The sequence below is a fragment of the Folsomia candida genome, unplaced genomic scaffold, assembly GCF_002217175.1.
Source record: "Folsomia candida strain VU population unplaced genomic scaffold, ASM221717v1 Fcan01_Sc028, whole genome shotgun sequence".
NCBI classification, from domain to species: Eukaryota; Metazoa; Arthropoda; class Collembola; order Entomobryomorpha; family Isotomidae; genus Folsomia; species Folsomia candida.
In genome coordinates, this window is record NW_019091220.1 from 1,173,084 (window position 1) to 1,195,240 (window position 22,157).

At 36.8% G+C, this 22,157-nt stretch overlaps 3 protein-coding genes across 6 annotated transcripts in view; 1 reads left to right on the forward strand and 2 right to left on the reverse strand.

Annotated features, from left to right (window-relative positions):
- Window positions 1-392: 392 nt before the first annotated feature.
- On the reverse strand, window positions 393-2,285 carry LOC118438940. Its single transcript, XM_035859880.1, has 5 exons — window positions 2,056-2,285; window positions 1,900-1,996; window positions 1,717-1,842; window positions 1,432-1,621; window positions 393-1,370 (listed from the first exon to the last, which is right to left on the reverse strand). The coding sequence occupies exons 1-5, from the start codon at window positions 2,283-2,285 to the stop codon at window positions 1,018-1,020; spliced, it is 996 nt and encodes a 331-aa protein (XP_035715773.1). The 3' UTR covers window positions 393-1,017.
- Window positions 2,286-2,409: 124 nt separating this feature from the next.
- LOC118438941 (serine/threonine-protein phosphatase 1 regulatory subunit 10-like) lies at window positions 2,410-3,857 on the reverse strand. Its single transcript, XM_035859881.1, has 3 exons — window positions 3,709-3,857; window positions 3,338-3,612; window positions 2,410-3,273 (listed from the first exon to the last, which is right to left on the reverse strand). The coding sequence occupies exons 1-3, from the start codon at window positions 3,855-3,857 to the stop codon at window positions 2,612-2,614; spliced, it is 1,086 nt and encodes a 361-aa protein (XP_035715774.1). The 3' UTR covers window positions 2,410-2,611.
- Window positions 3,858-14,721: 10,864 nt separating this feature from the next.
- The window catches only part of LOC110859876 (aryl hydrocarbon receptor protein 1), a 38,313-nt gene continuing 30,877 nt past the window's right edge, over window positions 14,722-22,157 (forward strand). For 3 of the 4 annotated variants that reach the window (XM_035859841.1, XM_035859843.1, XM_022108899.2), the window contains exon 1: window positions 14,723-15,429. In XM_035859841.1, coding sequence (XP_035715734.1) covers window positions 15,359-15,429 — 71 coding nt within the window. In that variant the 5' untranslated portion in view covers window positions 14,723-15,358. Of the gene's footprint in view, window positions 15,430-22,157 lie in introns of all 4 variants that reach the window. The other variant, XM_035859842.1, reaches the window with a different exon arrangement.

The following is a 22,157-nucleotide window of genomic DNA, read 5'->3' on the forward strand; positions in this document are numbered from 1 at the left end:
TTATGTTTCATGAACAAAACAAGTATTTTCCAGCCTCCTCTCTTGTTTCAAGGTTATGAGGTGAAACAAAGTCGTATCTGTAGTGAAATAATGCAGATGATTAAATGAAATAGCAGTGGGAATAGTACATAGAATATCTAATATTCTTGTGTATATTATACAATTTTTTTAAAATCCTATATGATCCTGGGTTTAAGATTTGACTAACTAACTTTTATTCAAGAGATGAATTTGATAAGTCATGGTCACCCATTCGTAGAAATGGCGCAATGATAAATCTCATGGTAGACTAGATTATATATTTAATTACGTACTTAATTATTAAAGTTGGACTAATGAGCTTCTCTCCCTCTGCTCAAATTGCATATTATGTCATGCCCTTGTGCAACCACTTCTGAATGCATAACAATCTTTATTATATTCCCAATTAATAGCTTGTACATAATTCAGTGTTTCTCACGAGTTTCATGTACAATTTCATTTTAATAGGACAAAACTAAACTCAATAATTCTCACTATCTGAGGAGTCAAATTTCGAAAATCCCATCATAATTCTCCAACAAAACTGAATTTGTTTTACTACCTACGCAAGCAAATCAAATGTTCTCTAACAATAAGTGATCCGCAAAAGCACCCAAAATGAACAATATATAAATACGGAGCTGAATAAAAGCTCAACTAGCACCACTCAAAAAAGAATAATACTAAAAGCTTATGGACCCGACAATACGTAGGAAAGTACATGAAAATAAAACCACTTCACCAACAAATCCATCCACCTACTGCATTACAGCCTCGCTGTATCCGACAGAAAAGTTTGCGTGGTTCGTATTGTCACAAGCTTCCCACCGGTGTGAGGTTTTCCCTCTGCTCCCCAAGCCAACTAATTATTTATTTTTTTATGTTTAGTATTTTCAAAGTTCATGTTGAATAAATAATATATAGCTACAAGCTATATATTATTTAAATCAGTAATTGAAAATAACAAAATTAATTAATTTATTAATAATAATATTATTAATTTCGAGGAATGGGATTATGCTTGTTCACTTCCTTTTGAAGAGTACTGTAATTAATGCCGACTGCGCCGGCTGCTGCTCTTACACTCAATCCTTGATTTACGCACAAAGAAATGCCTTCCGTAACCTTCTCTTCGCGATTGTGGATCTTACGGCCGGGTCTTTGTTTGGGAAGGATAAGCTTTCTAAGCTGTGCTCTTCGGTAAAGTGCTGTCCTTGCAATGCCTCGATCTGTAGAAGCTGCCAGGTCATCCAATTGCTGTTGTGTAGTAGGAATAGGGCACGAATATGAGCGAGCATGGCTGACACGACGCATCCGCATCCTGTATGGAATCCATTCGCAGGAGACATCTATAATTTATGATTTTTGATAAGTTTAACGAAATAGGAAAACCTTCACAAATCAACAAACCTTCAGGTGATACCAATGGACTATGAGCGATGTTAATTGTCACAGGGTTCTTCTTCTTGATCAAGTGGTTATGCAACCTATGTCTGCGTCGTTTTTCACTGAGTTGAAGTAATTCTTTCAACCTTAGATGTGAATTACGACATGTAGGGTACTCTTGGGGAAATGCTTCTCTTCCGGCTTTACACAGAGTCTGCATAAACGAATAAACGAAAAAACGAAAAAATAAACTATAAATATGTGTTTGGAGTATAAACGAACTATGAATAACAAGTAATATATACTTACCATTCTCCACGCGGCAGCCCACTTCGCCGACTTCTCTGCTGCCATTGATCCAGGACGACTCGACGTATACCTCCACCTTCCAACGTATTTCCACGAACCAGGAAGGTGTACGTAGGTATAAAAATTCTTCACAAACATTAAAATCAATGAAGTAATGACTAATAAAAATTAGTTGTTTCTTACATCGTGTGTTTTGGTCCATATTTTGCAAGGCCCATGCCTTTTTTCAGACACTTTCCCGAAGTAGTATGATCTCTTGCCCAATTTCTTCATAAGATAACTGTAAAATGCAGGTATTATTTTACAATGTTGATTTAATGCAGAAGTGTGAGTGGTTACCATGAATACGTTTCCGGTGCAGTACTATCTATGATTATGTAATCATTTACAATGTCCATTAAAGGTTTAATGGAACCTTCAGGGCCGTTGGCTGCTACTGGTGGTGGTTCTTCAACGGAAGTAGCTCTTCCGCCCCTTCCGCCGGACCTCCGGGGAAACGACCCCCTGGCTCGTCCGCCTTCAGGACCGTTGGCTACATCGATGAAGACACCCCTATGGTAAGAATACATTTAGTAATTTGGTTTACCTTGCAGAAAAATGGTTTATAAATTTAAAAACCTAACCTTTCATCAATGGGTCGTAAAGAATCATAGTGATTCCCATTAACAAACAGAAGATGCAGTTGGCGCAATCCACGTCCTGGTGATCCCGGGGAGGGTAGAAAGTCAACCGGAGGGGATGTGTTTTGGTACACTGTTACCGTAACGTTATTTATTCGAGCAAATGCCCCAATACATTCATCACCTCCCCATGTCCCTGATTCCGACAACCGTCGTACTACATAATAAATGACACAATTAATCTCCAAATCAATTAATTATTTATTTATTAGTAATTATAATTGCTTACGATAATCATCTAATGGCTCATCAACAAATGGTTGAAAATCCTCTCCAAATTGTAGCATATAATTGCAGACAGCTTCTCGGTACTGCATATGGAATTCGTGTGATCCGGTCATCTGATCACTCAGAGCTCCAAACAAGCAGTTGCCATCTCCTGGAATCTTCCTTATCCGAAAACCATCGGGCAAATACAAAATTCGAGCTCCTCCGCTCTTCGACCCGTTGTCCAGTTTGCTACTGCTGGATCCTCCGCGTCTTGGACCGTTGGCTGTTGGTGCTGGTGGTGGCGAAGAAGCAGCTCGTCCGCCCAGTCGGCCGGACCTCCGGGGAAACGACCCCCTGGCTCGTCCGCCCTCCTGACCGTTGGCTGTTGGTGCTGGTGGTGGCGAAGAAGCAGCTCGTCCGCCCAGTCGGCCGGACCTCCGGGGAAACGACCCCCTGGCTCGTCCGCCCTCCTGACCGTTGGCTGTTGGTGCTGGTGGTGGCGAAGAAGCAGCTCGTCCGCCCAGTCGGCCGGACCTCCGGGGAAACGACCCCCTGGCTCGTCCGCCCTCCTGACCGTTGGCTGTTGGTGCTGGTGGTGGCGAAGAAGCAGCTCGTCCGCCCAGTCGGCCGGACCTCCGGGGAAACGACCCCTGGCTCGTCCGCCCTCCTGACCGTTGGCTGTTGGTGCTGGTGGTGGCGAAGAAGCAGCTCGTCCGCCCAGTCGGCCGGACCTCCGGGGAAACGACCCCCTGGCTCGTCCGCCCTCCTGACCGTTGGCTGTTGGTGCTGGTGGTGGCGAAGAAGCAGCTCGTCCGCCCAGTCGGCCGGACCTCCGGGGAAACGACCCCCTGGCTCGTCCGCCCTCCTGACCGTTGGCTGTTGGTGCTGGTGGTGGCGAAGAAGCAGCTCGTCCGCCCAGTCGGCCGGACCTCCGGGGAAACGACCTCCTGATTCGTCCGCCTTCAGGGCCGTTGGCTGCTGCTGGTTTTGCCTGAGCTCGTACCATCTGACATTATAATATTCATAATATTAAGGATTTTTTAAAGATGAGAAACAAGCAATTCTTATTGTAATCAATAAACATACATAAAAAATGGCTTACCTTATCTTTTGCAACAATTTATTTGGAAGAGGTGTGGTTTTTTGGGAGTTTAAAAATGGAGAGCTCAAAAAAACGTGCAGGGTGTCTGAACAGTGCAGATCACCCAACGTGCACATTTCAAATCTTCCTTCAGTACACTTTCGTCTCATAGTGCCCCAACCGTGCTGATAATAGCCCACTGCGCTATTAAGCTTAAAAATCGAACACAATACTCTATCTCATTGTTTCCTTCCACTGAAGAGAAAATCCGACTAGAAAATAATAAAGAAAAAAGCAACACGAAATCATCCGTTTTCATCTCGGCCTCCTTCCTCCAATACTACCATTATTGTCACTACTGCTACTTGATGACTCGGTGCACTTCTGACTACTTCCGGTCTGATTGCAAAGCACGCGATGATAAGAATCAACTTTTAGTAGTTTAGTTAGTTTTCCTCTTCTCCCTCCTCCTCAAAGTCGAGGGGGATGGTGGTGTGGTGGGGAGCAGAAAAAATACACCAAACCAACAGCACTTAAGTCAAGAGAGTACGTAAAAAAATCCCAATTTAGTAACAACCCTCATCAGAAATCTAACTCCATCCACGAAAGAAATAAAACTCTTATAATAATAATAATAACATGATATAATAAAAATGCGACAAAGGATCAAGAAAAAATAGGGCCCGAAATTTCAACGATTTCAACAAAATTATTTTCTTTATCAGCAACCATGATCGACTTTTTGTTTCATAGACGAAGAGAGATACTCGTAGTTATAGATGGGAAAATTGGGGAAATGGGGGAAGGAAAATGAGAAAATTATGATTATGGAATTATGAAATTATGACACAATCAGACAGGCGCCTTAGTTTTCCGTCATCTTTTCATATCCATTTCTTTTGTTTCTACTCCAGTTAAGATCAAATTAAATTAATAAAGTTTCGTCTTTTTAAGAATAAATGGAGAAAAAAGGTTTGCCTTCATTTTAAGCAAGGAAATAATAATAATGATGGCGATTCTTTCTTATGCTCCTCTTATCGTAGTTGATATGTCGCAAGAATGATACCCATTTCTCTCAATTTTATCACGTGTTGTGCAATATTTTAGTACTTACTCCTCGATAAAGTAGATTAGCCAAGCAATTTTATTCTACATTTTATGTATCCACACAACGCCACGAGCTACTGCGCCGCATCATCATTACATAAACCATGAGAATTTAAACGTCTATTGTTGTTGTTTCGTACATCATTTTTCTTGAGAAACTTACTACTCATCCTCCTCCGTCCGTCGGTATTGTTTCATTATTTTCATCCAAAAGGACAGACGGCGTTATTGGTTGGTTGGTGCGGATATGATGCAATTGTCTTCCTTCTTCTCCTTCTTCTGCAATGTTGTTGCATGATTGCTACGTATTTATGTACGTGGGTAGAAATTTTGTACAAAAGGCAGAAAATAATACAAGGGAAACAATTTGATGAGCAGCCACGTCAATCACTCCGCGAGTCGGTCAATCTCTTCGAACCAAAAGGGAATAGATAATAGCACATGATTGATGGTTTTTGGCCCAATCTGGGATTTCAGCCGTCTGATTTCTGCTCGAATACATATGCCATGCTACACAGCATTTCGAAACTCTGGAAATTATGTTTATTTTCTATTTTCCTGGGATATCGTCTGTGTCTGATGATACTTAAAAGTGAAACTTAGTTAGAATCGGTGTCCTGTAACGAATATTTCCTTGAATTCAAAAACTTTCAAACCCCGATTAACACGGCGTCCAAATATGTAACCCTGAACTTGAACTTATTTATGTCACTTAAAGGTACTTACTCCATATCATGCCACATGTCCTCCCATTCTTGAGACATACCGTAAATTTTAACCCACCTTTGTGCGTGATATGTACATAAGTGCGATTATGTGCGTAAAGTAAATAAACAATACAATACAGACCAGTAGTACGTACCTAGTGTCGTTTATAAACAAACAAACCTTATGAATGAATCTCGTGATAACCCGCGATGAGTTTTCATTAGTTGACGAAAACGCAATCATGATCATGAAACAGCGTTTGAACGTTTTGGCCCATCCATCGCATTATCGCATGAGTATTTATTTTGAAGAATCCGTCCAATTCGTGACATGGTTCGCTTATGTGACTGACGAACGGACACTTCATGCCAAACTCTGCCTTCTTATGTATAACTTCTTATCCCACGTAGGGATTTAATTTCTCTTTCGTTTGACATGAATCGAGTGTCTTCTTCGGAGAAACATTAAAGTCTTGGTGTTGATAAGGTGTTAACACACCAAAGTTTTTGCCTGGTGGACACGAACACCCCATCCATTTCTTCTTGCCTTATTTACTGTCCTGGTTCAAGTTCAGGGTGTGCTTTCTTTCTGTCTTAATGTGGTTCATCATGCCACTCATTTAGCACCTTTCCACAAGTCTTGCTAAGAAGAAGAAGAAATACAATCCCTCATTTTGATGACCGACTAACCTCCAATATATTTCGTCTAGTTTGGCAGTTGCTGAACATTTCATGCAGACCTGGTCACTCACTCACTAACCACACCAACCAACAAATAGAACAAAGGCACGATCATCATTTAGACATGAAGATGAGATTCAGAGAGAGAAATGAAAATTTCTCGTGTCTCATGAAACCCTCCGTGCCAACAGCAAATCTAACAAAATAATACTGCACTTTTTGGTTTGATTTGCTTTCATGTTCACTTTTTTTGTACAAACAAACCAAATAAATGCTCATTACGAGTGCAATTACAAGGATGCGTTGTGGTAAATAAACAAAAGATGCAGATTGCTACCCTTCATTTCTGACAAGATTTTCAACACCTTTTTTATTAGTTTGCATGACTGTGAGTAGTATAACATTTGAGTGCTTTGATTTTGATGGGGGAAAGTATGTAATAAATGATTGATGTTTGGGTTGTTAGCTAACTGGTGTAATTATTACTCTACTTATCATCACATGAAGAGCTGGATTGAGACATTTTAAAGGTGATGGTTCATTAAGTTAATGATTTATTTAAGTTCAAGATTGATATCAAAACTTTTTTAAACTATGAAATACAGAAACGCAAAATTTGTAAAGTTTATTTAATAATTTAAATGTAAAGATGATGTAAAGAAAATGTGATGGGACGGATTCTAAAATTATTAATTTTTTAGCAAGTACCTCAACAACAACATATCATCATCTAATTTATTCATACTCGGACAATCTCGATAATTTATTCATTTCGACGTCATGCTTTTCAAACAATCAATTCTGAATTTAACCGTGTTTTCAATGGCAGCATCTCTTGGTCCAACTGTGCAAAATATTATCATTAATTTCACAATTTTAGCCAACTTATCATACTTTACTATTAAATAACCAAATGCTTTACGAGCTTCTCTAATAACAAGTGGTGCGAGTTTTCCTTGGCTGGGCGTCTCTTAAAAAACATTTATTTCTATTTCTATTCTTCCACATTTCAAAAATTGAAAGTTTTTTGATTGATTAAGTTTTTAAATTATCTAAAATTTGGATATTAATACATATACATAGGTGAGTCTTGGAATGCTCTAATAAACTCGTCTCAAGTAGAATCTATTTTGTATTATAACCAATTTTTAAACATGGAGTCTCATTCTTGTTCAAGTTGAACAAGCTGCACCTACAAAGAGCATAGTACGTAATAAAACATGATGTAGCAAAAAATTCTGGTTTTACCAACCTCACTCGACGAACGGATGTGCTATTTCCCGAGTACATAGACTATAGTTTTAATCTTGAAAATCCATCAAATAATTTACCTGTTACGCCATTTCAACCCCTCTCTGACTGACTTCCTCTTGTTAACGACTAACTTTTTTTTTATTGCTCTTGATTAGAAAATAGTAGCCGAATTTAATTGACACCTAAAAAAATTTCCGAGCGTACATATTGCTACGTAAATGTGATAAATTGTTACACTCTGATCTCACAACTATCATGGTCTTCGTAGAATCAGGTTTTTGACGACACAAAAACGAAATTACTATATAACAACCCATTAGTTCTTTAGTATTTGAAGGATTTTCCTGTTTGTTTAGATATCGTCAGTAAAGCAATCGCATTACTTTTTACCCTGAATGACATCAATTTCTCGAAAAACTAGCACAATTTTCTAGAAAAAAAGCTTGAACCAATTTTTATCCGTACATACGTAGGTAACCACTTGACAAACAACCTTCACTTAAAATGCATCTTGATTTTGTAAACCCGAAGAAAACTCGTATCGCATTCCTGTTTGTTGTAATAAATACCGCATTTTTGATCCAACGCCATCATCCATCCATCCATCCACATTCTAATTCTAGTCAAACTCCAATCCCACAATCTTGATCATTATCGTCATTAATTCGTATTAATTCCTATAATTTGGTGGTGGAATGACTTACGAGTAATTCATCCGCACTTTGTACCTGTTATCGTCGTCCTCCATCATACATAATTTCACCAAAGTTAAAAAGCAACCCTAGTTAAATACAAACTGCTTGACCAACCAAGAACTTAGCGTAAGTTGTATAATGTGAAGTAGGAAGGGAGCAAGCTTGACTAGTTTTTACATCACAAAAATAATAATGCAGATAGGCATACATACATTTTTGATCCTGATTGTGATCAAACCCTCAAAAATTCAGTTTTTCATAGGCATTCATCCCTTCAATTTGGGAGAGCCTATAGGCGAAACTAGGATATACAATCTTACAGAATGCGACGGCGATACGTTATGCTTTAATAAAAAATTGTAAATTTATTTAAATCGCATCACTCACTAATATGCTGTCGTAATAAGAAGTACCACGAACGATACACTTTTTTTCTTACCAGAATCAGGATACATTTAAAGTTTAAATGCTGAGAATGAATTTGTCCGAACATAACGTGCCTACCTGCCACCACAAACTTGTAAGTAACTTGTTTCGTTAGTAGGATTTAGGAATCATTTTATTTTACATACGTACGTACCCTTGTTTGGGCTTGGTTTTTGGTTTGGTATGGTGGTTGTGGAATGGTAATTGCATGTTTTGATGATACATTCGTCTAATGTTATAATAGTAGAATTACTGAGAAAATTACTCTGACTTTTGAGATTCGAGTTTAAATAATTATTTTAAAATTGCATAATAATGATAGAGAAGAAGAAGGAGCTCGATCTTTTCTTCGTCATATTCTTCTTCTCTGCGAAATAAATGGCCTTCAATCATTTTATTCTTTACTTTTAGTTTATCCCTTTAGGAATCCGCAGCCAAGGAGAAGATGAAAAGTCGTCGTTAAATTATTCAACGTGCCCATTACACGTTTCAAGAGTTATAATTTTACTCATTTTTTGACTAATTTTCTTGAGGAAATCAAAATAGATGCAAATGCGGGGAGAGTGAAGAAATAAGTGGTTGTAAGTGGGATGGGTTGCCTATTTTTGCATATTTTATGTAAAAAAATTATTTAAGGTGAGGTTTGTCAATTGGATTACTCGCACAATTAAATATTAACAAAATTCTGTTGAAATATTCATCCTCAATTTTATTTATGATTTCCATTATTGTCGTGATAAAAGTCCTCATTTTACATCAAAAGTTCTAAAAAAAACCTAAAGTACAAAAGCGATTTGTCATTTTCCGCAAATTTTTCAATTCAACAAAGTTTTTCATATACATAAATTAATGACATGATTTATTGAGTTTTATGTACCAGCCACTAGTCATACTTAAATGCGAGATGACATGCGATATTTTAATCAGACTTCCTGCGCAAATATCAAGTAAAGCTTTTTAATATAAAAAACAGGACATCAAAAACTGTTCGGCCAATTTGTGTGTTATTTATTTTACAAAATATGAAAACCTTTCAATTCAATGGTTCTGTCCTGTCCTCCTTTGTCAACATTGACTGCAATCAATATTTATAATATTTATGAAACATGTCGCTTTCCTCGTAATGTGCAGACAGGGTTGGGCAGACATGAATAAAGCATCCATAACATACATACATACGTAACGGATGAAGAAAGTAAGTGGAGTGGAGTGTGGGCTATATTTTAGTCAATGTATTGGTTGAAATGCATGATTTACGAGTGGGCGAAAAAAGCTTTCAACTTATGGCAGTGTAAAAGTCAAACATGGAAATGTAAAATGGTGCCGGGGCCGATCTTATTTGTTCGAAGGCGTCAATTTCATCGTTTCATCGTGTCCAAAAGTTTGTATTCCGTTCAATAAAACATGCAAATGGATGATTCCATTTATGCCATTTATATAAAATTACATACACAATCTATTTACGAGTATTCAGCAGAATTCTGAATTTGGTGGAAATAATTATGTTTGCAGAGAAATGAGGAAATAAAGCGTGGTTGTGGGTAGAAAAGGGTTGACACATTCAATGATCTCATAAATTGAGCAAATGAGATTAGACAAGATTAATCTTATCTTAATTGCAACCATTTGTTATCATTCGGAAGTCATTTATTATTCCACTCATATCAAGTGTTTACCCGGATGGGAATTAAGATAAGGTGAAAAAGACATTATGCGCAGTAGTATCAACAGTCTTATCGTGATATTAATATTGAACTCTTAATAAGTAAAAAGGGTTAATATTACGTCTCACAGCACAACCTTCCCGATTATCTTTTCAGTTGAGGTAGATCATCATTTACTCTGCCAGAAGAAGATCAGTTTGAATGATTCTGTAATTACTTTTCCAAATTGTGGAAGTAATTTAATGTGAGATATGAATTCGTAATATATAAATAAATACGTCACATTAATTAACGACTCGAATTATGTTACACATTAATTTACTTAGTTAGGCAACATTTTCATAGATAAATTCATGGTTTTTGTGTCCCCTATTTCTGTTTTTAGACACAACTTTAACCTTCAACTTGTATAGAATAACGTCATACATATTTTTTAACCCCCTCGAAATTGAGTTGTCCAAAAGTTTTTTAATCTCGGATTTTTGTTGTGACTTTGGTAACCATGGACAGAGAAAGACCATTCCAGAGAATTTACTTTCATATTCCACTTCACTTCCTTTCCTGTGAACGTACATACGTATGAATGACGTCGGGTCGGGTATTTTAGGTGATCCATCACAAAAAAAAACACGAACGACATACATGATTGGTTTGTAGTAAGGTCGCCTAGAACAAAATGCGAGTCGCTCATGTCAGGCTAGAAAGTTTTTTTAATGGATAAGTAAGAGAAAGAAAATGGGATCGGAAGTCAAGTCCGGTGTAATGACTGCATGAACGTAATGAAAGTCTGCTCAGACCACACACACAACTTTGTTTCGTATTTTTTTCATAAAGGAGTTTTTGACTTGGGCTTTATAAAGAAGGAGTTTTTGACCTGAAAGAATTCTGTAAATTCAATAATTTAATAATAATTTCCCGTCGCATTTTTACCACGATTAAAAGGAATGAATGCATTTCAAAAAGTGAGGGTCGATCAGCCCCTGGTTATAAAAATTGATGTTCAACTCCTCTCCTCCTTTATACAAGAGTACAAATTCTCAAAGTTGTGTTCGATAATTTCAACCCTACGGCATTTTCAATCAAATCAACTCGTCTAACTATTTAACAATCAGAGCAACTTGGTATAAATAGTTGAAAGTTTACGCCATGTAACTTTTTCTCAAGGAATGGGAGCAAAATGTAAAAATTCCTCAACATTGTGTGTATATTATATACAGTTTATGCTTTAATAAAAATTTATGCTTAAATTTTCTCACCAACTTTTATACAGCCAAATTGATATCAATTTGCAAAAAAAAACTCTAAATTCGCATATAATCTTATGACTTTTAAATGACCTTCTCCAATAAAGCGAACAAAATTTCCCAACAACCTACTAAATTTAAGACGAATGATTTCCTCCAAATTGTGCTGTTATTACTTCCAGCGTCCTGTGTCAGTCTGTGAATTTATAGCCATCTTTTAAGTGCTCTGTGGTGTTCGTTTGGTATTAAAGAGAGGACATAAATTTTAGCCCGACCACTTTCCCAGATTTACTACTTTCTAGCCCAACCAAATTGCTGGATTTCTCTTTAAATCGTCATCCCATCTGGAAAGTGGACGCTTTATGGAATTTCGTGTCTTCTCCGTCTTTACCAAGAGGCAAGAATTTCTCCATGTAAAGGGGGACATCAAGGGTTAATGGGACAATAACAAATCAAGGGTTACACAACTATTGTTCGTAATAATGACGATGATTTCCTCCTCAAGAGAAGTACGCAAAGGGAGCTTCTGTGGATCACTGCTCAATGTCAATGAGATCCTCATCATCATCATCATCTTCATCCCTTAATGTTTAATGCCTACTTAATTGTTGTTAACATTTGCTCTTGATTCTAGATTAGCATCATCGCCTTGGTTGGGATGAAAAAACGCGATCGATTCTCTCTTGGGTGGGATTCGGTTGGGATTTTTACTTCATTTCCTTTCGTGCTTGTCGGATCCTCATCCAAAACCTCAAGTGTCCGGTTAAGCGGTTAGTTAGGGTTATGCGACATGCGATCCTTCCTTGAGCCTCACTCCTTTTTGACCATTTGATCGCTGGCAACATGCCTTCAAGATATTTCACTAAAGAACTATCGAACAGAATATTATTGATGGTCTCGAGCAATAAAAGATTCAAGTTTGTTACAAAATCATCACGTTTAAGGAGGAAGTACTTTTCGAAATATTTTCACCAGGGGGTTTAAAAAATCCTTTAATTGGATTAAATTAGAGCATCTGCTCTATGTATTAATAAGGAGGCACATTTTAAAAATCATTATATGCCTGCGCCTACGACATTAAAACTTGTCCATTAAACTATCCACCAATTTATTTGGAGGACTGATGATGATGATGATTGTATTAATTAAATGGGGAAACAATAATTACCTGAAAACTGTATGGTTTACGAACACACACATCCATTCGACACAAATAGGAAAGATCTCTCACAAACGATAAAATAATAATATAGGAGTCAGTCTTGCGTATAAGACATCAAAAAGTTGGTACATATATACGTACATGACAATTTCCTACATACATCCCCCTCGACGTGTGTGTATCGCTCTTGTGTAGCTACATGGGTTTAGATTCCTTATCTCGAATCGACGACTACGCCACGGTCCGTAGGAAAGGTTGTCTTTTTTGGTTGTGGTTCCAGCCAGTTGAATCAGTCAGGCTATAAATTCTTACCTAAAAGCCTCAAAAGTTGGAAACTGCGTGAACGGAAACATTTATCTCGTCCGGGATGAAGATGAAAGTGAAATTTTGGAAATGTTCAATGCGTTTGAAAGATTTAAAGGGGTTTTGTTTCGGCTCAACCGACCATTAATATTTGGGTCCACGTTTATAATTGTGATACGTACAATAGAATGTAAGGATGTGGAAAGTCAACGAGGGGTGATTTATTACCAAAATTCGCACAATTACATTTCGCATAGCATGTCTGTCGCATAACTTAGGAATGTATGCAAGTTTTAACTGATTTCCCAATTTCTCAAATATCAGATCACTCCCAACCAAGTGGAAACCTTTTTTATACTTTATTTCACCTTTGAGGAAGCCGTCGATTTGTGTGGTGTCAGCCTGTCAGTTGTCCTATCCTCAACCCTTTTTTCCTCCAAGTTTACCCAAAATGTCAAGAAAAGAGTTAATTGCTGTTAATAAAGTAACACTGATACTTAACTGGGCTGGATTTTTTCTCAACTTCCTCCCATTGTATCTCCCATCGTCTGTTTACTTTGTTCTATTTTTCCCCCTGAAGAGGAAACTTCGTCGCAGTGGAGTTATTATTTTTTACAAAGCGAACCAAATGCGATCCGATTTTCGATAACACCAACATTTCTAAAGGATTCATTTAATGTGCTTTTTAGAATTCCTAAGGATCCTAATGAGCCTAAAGTGAGCGCTGGCGGCCCCGAGTCAACTACACCTTTAATTCAGAGTCCAATCATAATAATTCTTCCCTTTCCAATACCTGTCACAATCTCACTTTTGTCAAATAAGGACCCAATAAATATTGCAAACTAATCTCACGTACCAATTGCACTTCTCGACCTAACTAATGAACTTTCACCAATTATTTGGCCACATGTGTATCACGTTCGTATTTATTAACTAACTAGTTTGGAGAAAAGTCTCATTTTGTGCGGAATGAATTGCATGCCAGTTGCCGCAGGACGAAATTACCCTCGTGTGCTACCTTTTTACTCCACCACGACTCTTATTGCATTATCATATCGTGCTGACAAACCAGAAAAAGAATAAGTGATTCATCTCACTAACTGATGGCACTCACGACACATACCGCACCGTGTCTAATTCTTGTTACCCTTCATTATAAATTTCTCCCCTGTAATATCCATCTACAAATGTCTCTAATAATGGGACTTTTCTCGAAAGAAAATGACAATCGAATTTTTAAGGGGACTTGAAAATTCTCCGGAAAATTCCAGTATTCTCCCACCAGTAATTACTTACTCACCTAACTTTCTCCCGTCATACCAACCTAAAAATACTTTCTCTTTTCCACAATTTTATCAAAAAATTCCAATTTAATTCCTTCTTTTGCATCAATCTATCTCGTGAGAAGAAGAGTGGATCGCGTTGTTCAAGTCGACGATTGGTCGACGCAAGACCAGCCTTCTCCACCGTTGTGAAACAACTCCTCTTACCAGCATGGGGCCAACGGTAAGCCCAACCCATGAGCCAACCCTCTCCTCATAAATCATTCTGATCTTTGTGAACGAACGCTAAGTCGACGAGCGAGCTTCTCGCACCGTTTGCAAGTTGGCGTTGGTTGGTGTATCCAGGTGAGACGATCGAGAAGCCCTCACCTGTATTTTCCCATTGTTCTCGTGTTATACACATCCACATACATTTGTACATGCAACGCTTGGTTCGTTATTTGTGAGAACTTGCTTGCTTGCTTGGCACCCTTTACGAGAACTGGTGGTTTGGTTACTACTCCACTTTTGAGTTTTGACTTTACGTCTAAACTCTAGTTGTTCCGTGACTGCTGGAGAGAGAAGAGGTGGCTTGTTAACAGAAAGGCAGTGGTAGATTCGTGTGTGTACTAATTCACGAATTGAGATCACGACATTATTACGCTAATTGTCACGACATATTTATCCTACGCACTCATCTTCTTCTGCCTGACAATGACCGGATAAGTTGGGGTCAAGTGAGGATCCGTGATTTTAAATCGTTCATATCAAGATATTACACGTACTCATATCAAGCAGCCTTCCGGTTTGTGAGACACTTCCAAAAAACTGAAACATATCTGCGTGTGAAATTAATTAATTTTGTGAATAAGGAAATAAATAGCGACTAAATAATGACATTTGTATGTATGTAATGGTTGAGAATTTTTTTAAATCCAGTCTCAATTTAGACGAAATAATATCAATAATATGCAAATCTGTTGAATTATTGATACAATTTAGACTTGTGACATTGGTGAAAGTAAATTTTGGACATGCCCTTAAAAACCAGAGAATGTGAAACTATGCTGGCTTAAAACGTCTTGGAACTTTCTCCATTGCGAGTGAAAATCACTGCGAGGGATTTAAAATTCCATACCGATTTTCGAGATTCCAAATTTTTACAAATGTTGAACGTGAGCATGAACCAACTAGGAACCGTTTATGCGACAAAGCGGCGGAGAAGGAATGGCAAAAGGTTAGCAATTTTAAAAACATTTTTTAAGAAACTTTCAGAAATCTTATTTACAAATTTCTTTCAAATTCGTATTACAAAAATTTTATTTTGATATGATTAAATATTTCTGTTGAAATTCCTTATTTTGTAACGATTTATCTCTCGTTTCATCAAAACTCTAAAAAATTAAACAGTTTGTGACTCAACACTTGTCACCTTAATTTATTTGAGCATTGTCTGTCAGTTTGTATGTATTGTAAATAAGTCATAAAATGATTAAGACTCTCTTGATCGCGTCTCCTGATTATTTGATACGTTGATTCAGTTTTTGCTCTACTTTTATGTCTGTAATAAGTACGTAGCTTTCTGCTGCTCTTGGCTACTGACCAATCGTCGTCAGTCAGTCAGTTGGCATTGGTTTTGTCATATTTTACTTGTTTAGTTATTATTCCTTATTCATTGTCTTGTCTCACTCTGGTTTGTTGCGCCACCTCCCTTCATCACTGCCACAATCATATCTTGGATCAAATCAGGATTCCAATTAAAGCTTTTCTGTTAAAATTTCAGTTAATGTGGTTTTGTTTGTTGGCACTATTATGAAATAAATGAAACTTTTATTTGCACAAATGTCGCACACGTTGCAGCAACGTAGTGTCAAGTTGATCTTATTAAAGTAGATTTATTCGACGGTATTATCGTTTTAGTTTAAGTTTGAATCAAACTGTTTGATTCTGTTATCTATATATTTAACCAAATAATACAAAATCATAAAATTCTTAAAATCGGCGTCAAATATTGAAAAAATCATAAATCATTCATAAATGCAAAATTTGCTTCTCCTCCTTCACTACTTTCACTCTTAAATAAACAACCACGTCAATAAAACTAGCATCATATTTATGATACAATTCCTCCTAAACGGCACTTTAACACATGTTTAAAGTCAAAATTGGAAGAGTTGCACTCAATACAATCTCACAACCACAAAATAAGGCTGATTTACTACCACAATTCATTCATAAAGATGTACACACACATGTCCACCACACCACGTATGCTTTCGTGACGACAAGTAATAACACCTCCTCTCATACTTTTTTTTTGCAAATTTGCATCGATTTTTATTACACCAGATGAATCAAAACATTAGCTAATTTAGAACCTCGTGTTCTTACTTCATTCATTCACAAGTACAAAAATCCGTGTCTGAGACCATCATTCGGGACGAAGAGACTGATAATCGAAGGGTTAAAAGTCATTCAATAGTCTGAGTCAGTTTTTGGAGAAAGATCGTGACAGAGCCCATTCCGTGCATGGAATATCTAAATGGTCAAACTTGCCCTACACATATTCACGCTCCATGTTTTGCAGCAATAGAATAGCAATTTCCAAGCAGTAGTAGTGGTCTGGTAAAATAATGGTAAGGCGTAAGGCAAGACCTAGATTCCCTGCTGGATGTTAGACCAACCGAACCACCACCACCACCGCTAACAACATTGCATGTGCATCTAAAATGCATTTAAGCAATCTTCTCTCATTCAATGAAGTTGATGAACATTACACACGTTAACACGCAGTTTGGTTTTGAACTTGTTACATATTTTGCGTGTGCTATTTTCAGATTCTGTCCGATGCGACGGCCAACGACGACCTTGCAAGGTCTTGTCGTTAAATGGTTAACTTTGCGTTCGTTCGTTTTTACCTCGCTGCCACGCTACCTCACCTCACTGATAACTGGCTGTCATCATTCATCACGAAACGCTGAGAAATGTACGGCACCGAGTACAGTGGAGTGCCACCAAAAAGTGGGTACTCGTACATACATCAGCCTCTTGAACAAATATGTGTTACAGAAATTTTTCCTCTCAAATTATTTCATCATTATGAAAAAAACAAAATTTTGCATAACATAAGGGCCCGATAAGTTAGGCGTTAAAATGGCCAGGCTGGTAGGCCGGTCTAGGAGACAGTAATTAATAGCGGGGGGACGTTGATGGGGTCATTAATAATTGACGCTCAACATCTCCAAGGGCGGGGCTATACCGGGCTAAAGAACATAAATCTTTTTACAGTGCTTTTCTACGATGCTGCGGTTTTATTAGCCGTTAGTGTTGCGAGTTGTCAAACATTAAAATAATGAAATCTTACTTATTTTTCTCTTGAAGAGAATAGAAAACTTTTTTAACGGGAACAAATGCTTCGATTCGAATCAAATACTTGCCAGATTGTCTCTCAGACATTATGTCTCAACTTGGCTCATTGTTAACAAATGCATATTCTTACGCAATAAGAAGAAAAAGAAGCAATTATTTCTCCAATAATAAACCAAACCCCCGACGATTCTTGCTCATCCATGTGAGTCATTCCTTCATCTATAATATTTAAGCAGACAACTGTATTTCCCATTCTTCATTTTCCGAAAGACACAACACCACCATAATGTCGATAGGGTTAAATTCATGAACTTTTACATTGGTGCACATACACACAAAATATACGAGTTTCTTCTTATAAACGAGCCTCAGTCGTTTGGGGTGGTAGAAAAAAACACCAAAACAGTTCACTTACTATTATGTATAACTTTGTTGGGATACCTCACCTCGTATTTTTTCTGATTACTTACCTGTGTTGTGGATGTTAGTTCTCTCCTGAATATTATTTGCTGGTAAAAATTCCTCTCTCTCGCTTAAAACTTGGGACTCATTCTGCATGAAAAAGTCATAACTTTCGGACCTAAATTGTGTTGTATGGGCTTATGAAAGTCAAATCTACAATTCTAATGCAGCACTCTTTTCCTATGTGTGTGTGTATACATGGGAAATACGTACACGGTAAATGTGGGACTCGTATTATTCACACACAAACACGGGTGTGTTCTCACTTCTTTGGGTAATTTTATTTAAAATTCAAAATTCACAACTTGACTAAAACAACGTGCACTAAAATTACTTTCCATCCACGACACTGCTACATGGTACGACCAACTTGAAACACATTACATTCTCATCTCGTAAAGGGAATGAATGAATAATTTGGTGGAATTATTCTCGCGAGTGACATAATAATATTTATTCTCCTTTTAGACGTCTCACTTATGTACTTGAATTGTTTGTTGGTTTTCGTAAATGTTCAAGACTTGATTGTTGACGTATTGTGTTTTGTGAAATTTTCATATTTTAGAAATTTATTAAGTAAATATAATGAAATAGCAAATTGAATTTGCGATAATCAAATGTTTACAGAATTATTACAATTCGAGACCTACAAACTCTATTATATTTATTAAATTACCAAATTCTACAATTTGGCGTCAAATATTAGCAAAAAAATCAATCGCAATTGCAAATCTTATTTAAAATGAGAATGCATTTATCAATAACAACAAATACAAAATTAATCAATTTCCACGTCTCCATTAAATACAAAAGGTGTAAACTTTGCATAACTGATTTCAATCGTAGATATCATCACCTCATTTTCATGTATGAATTATTACGTTAAACTGCTTTTGAATTAATGCTTTCCTTTCCAAAGAAAAGAAACGAGGTGAGGATGACACCTCAACAAATTGTTGTTATGTACATTATCATGAACACATTTGTACCAACATGTCCATGTTTTTGACGTGTTGCTCCTCACTTTTACCAGTCAAACCACACCAGAAAAACCAACATTTGTTCCCACTTCATTCAAACCCATATAAAAATAAAGTAGTAAAATTCCTATCAAGCAAATGGAGCAAGTTTATGATCAGTAATAACAAGAATGAGTAGCTTTATAACTAAATGATGTTCATCCATGCACAAACTTACGTTCCTAGCTGCATGCTTAATAGTTGTGGCATCACATCATTAAGATTAAGATTAAATAGGACGAGTCACCGCGGATAAGATTGAGATTCTAGATTCCTCTGCAACCCAACTTAATCCCAAATTTTAAATCAAGTTGTAAATTTAAAATTAAATTCATCACTAGAGAAAAACAATCTACGAGATAGCGGTCGTGGTGGCAGTAATGAAGTGGAGAAGAATTACTTACTTTTTGTTGGTTTTTAAGTCCTTCAGTCTCAGAAATCTGGTAAAACAAGCAGAGATTCGTTCGTATTAATATTTTTACTGTTGACTGAAGAAGCAGCAGCAGCAGACGTAGTTTCAAGTTTCGTATCGTAAGTTTAAGCGTATAGTTAAGCTTTGAACAAGATGGACAACATTTTAAAATCCATGAAACCCAAGGCGCCTCTGTTTTCTGGAGTAATTATGAGGACTGTCTGCCGTGGCTGCTCATCTTTTTCGAATAATATGATTTTCAGCCCTTGTAGTAACATGAAAAATCTCTGAATTTCGTTGCCCTCCTCAAATCCGTATAACAATACCAGCCCAATTTTTGATTAAAAAAATTATTACACAAGTTACCTAAAATTTCGCATTTTACTACAACACTTACATAAAAAAAACTCGTCTCTTATATAAACCATAAAGTTACCACAGGCGTGAAATGCAAATTTATTTTTACTTTACTAAAGTAGAGGTTATACAATACGAAACGGAACCCACTATGGCTATTAATCTCATTTAAATCCTAGATTCACTTCTCATCGAATTTTTCATGGCAAGGTGAGAGAAGTATGCGAAATGGTGATGTAAGTTGAAAATAGGATGAAGAATTGTCTCGGTTAAAGTTATAAACTGTTTTAATAATTTTGTGAGAAAAAAACGAAAAGAAAAACTGCGAGCAGAAAGAAAGGGTAATATTACATTATGTATTAAATGCGGTTATATAAGTCTGACGGGGATGTGCAAGGTTTCATAATATTTTATGTATAACGTGAAACAACGAGATATTTTATGGGAGAAAATGGAGATGGTATTATTCACGGGTTATTTTTTTTACCTAATGAAATGATCTATATACATACATATTCCGAGACAAAAGAGAGTTCAAATCTGTACCTGTAGGAAAGAAAATCTGGATTTTAAACCTCTTATTTTTATAATCCCGAGGTGCTCAAAAGGGAGATGATGAAGTGAAGAAGTCGTGTGATGAATGAGTTTAAGGGTCACCACCACCAAACCGTGTGCTTAAGGATTAGTCGAACCAAGGGTTCTCTGCCAAAGTCATAACTTATATGCAACAACGAGCTCACAGTAAATTCTAAATTTGTTTAAATGAGATTATGAAGTTTTAATTTCGTCTTAAACCTCAGGGGGCATTATCCTCTCGAGTACTTAGCAGCATTTATTACGCTATCTGTTACAAGCATTTTAAAACATCTAGCTGACAACCTATTCAAGAGAGGAATTATTTATTGGATTTAATTAAATGGGAGAAAATTATATACAAATTATTGCGCGAGTTGTGCGTAATATCTTTAATAAATAGAAATCAGAATGGAATAAAAAAAATCTTGATTTTCTTAATGAGAGGTTTTTTAGGGTGGGTATCAAAAATGTACTGTTCCACGTTTTTCATGTGATACTGCTCAAGCTAAATTTTTGTAAAAAAAATCGTTCATTTTAGATAATTACGATTAGGACAAGGCTATCACTATTTACTACTGTTTCCCATCGCTTACCGAATTGTTCAGCAAAATTTCAAGTTTCCACAAGAAACATAAGTCTGAAACCTAGTAATCGCATGTAATTATCATTAAACTTCTGGATCTACTGGATGATTGCCCGTGTCATTATTCCATTGGAGAGCATTTTTCAGTAGAGTTTGACATTATAATTATACTTACACAGAAGGGTTGAGACTGTGTAGGTTTGGGTCTGCTATTTACAAAAAAAGTCCAAAAATTTTACGAAACCAAGTTTCATTCTTCTCTCTACCTTCCGTCAAAGCGAGTCAATGAATGGTTTAAAAGTGCATAATTTTTACGACAACATTAACCAACATAAAAGTAACAAGCAGATACAATTGGTGAGGTTGGGGTAGTCCTGCTTATATATTTTCAACAGAAGAAGAAGAAGAGTGACTTATTTTCCCTACGGATCGCCACTAGTGAGACATTTAAGTGTGGAAACCGGTCCTTTAAAGGGTTGTTCCAGTCTCCATAAAATGTTTGTAATGATCTTCTCCAGTCTCATTATTACCGTTAAAGTGTATTATATTGTATGAACCTTCATAAAGACTGCTGTGTCTGCTGTTCCGTATTTCAATTGCTCAAATTATCTGTATGTATACTCCCTGAGAATTAGTCAAATATGCCGAAATATTGTTGCCCTTATTATCATTGTGCGATACGTACATAAATAAATATACAGAAATCTTCCCTTCTTTCTTTCCACCAACTTTCTTTAATAACTCGAAACATTTATCTCAACCCAAATAACGAAGGACGCCATCATGACACAGAAATATTAAATCTCATTCCGATTTTCTGTTTGATTTTGATTGTTCTTCGTCCAGAATTAGTTTTGTCCGACTCTTATTTATTTATGTACAAGTCTAGTAGAAAGAACCTTTTTTATGATGGTGATCATTTACGTGGGCGAAAATCAGGCTTGATTACGCTTAAGCATCAATCACAACCCTTTCATTTATTTTGTGAGCACTGTTCTTGGCTTCCATCCATCCACCACACCGCAGACAGGAAGGGGAACTTGGACGTGCACAGCATTTATGTATAAATTAAGATTGAAATGCATTTATCGATTTTTACTATTGATACTCCATTTTTTTTTTACTTTTTGTCTCCCATGCTCTTTGCCTTACCTGAATAGAGTGAGGATGCTAATGAGTGTGTTCAA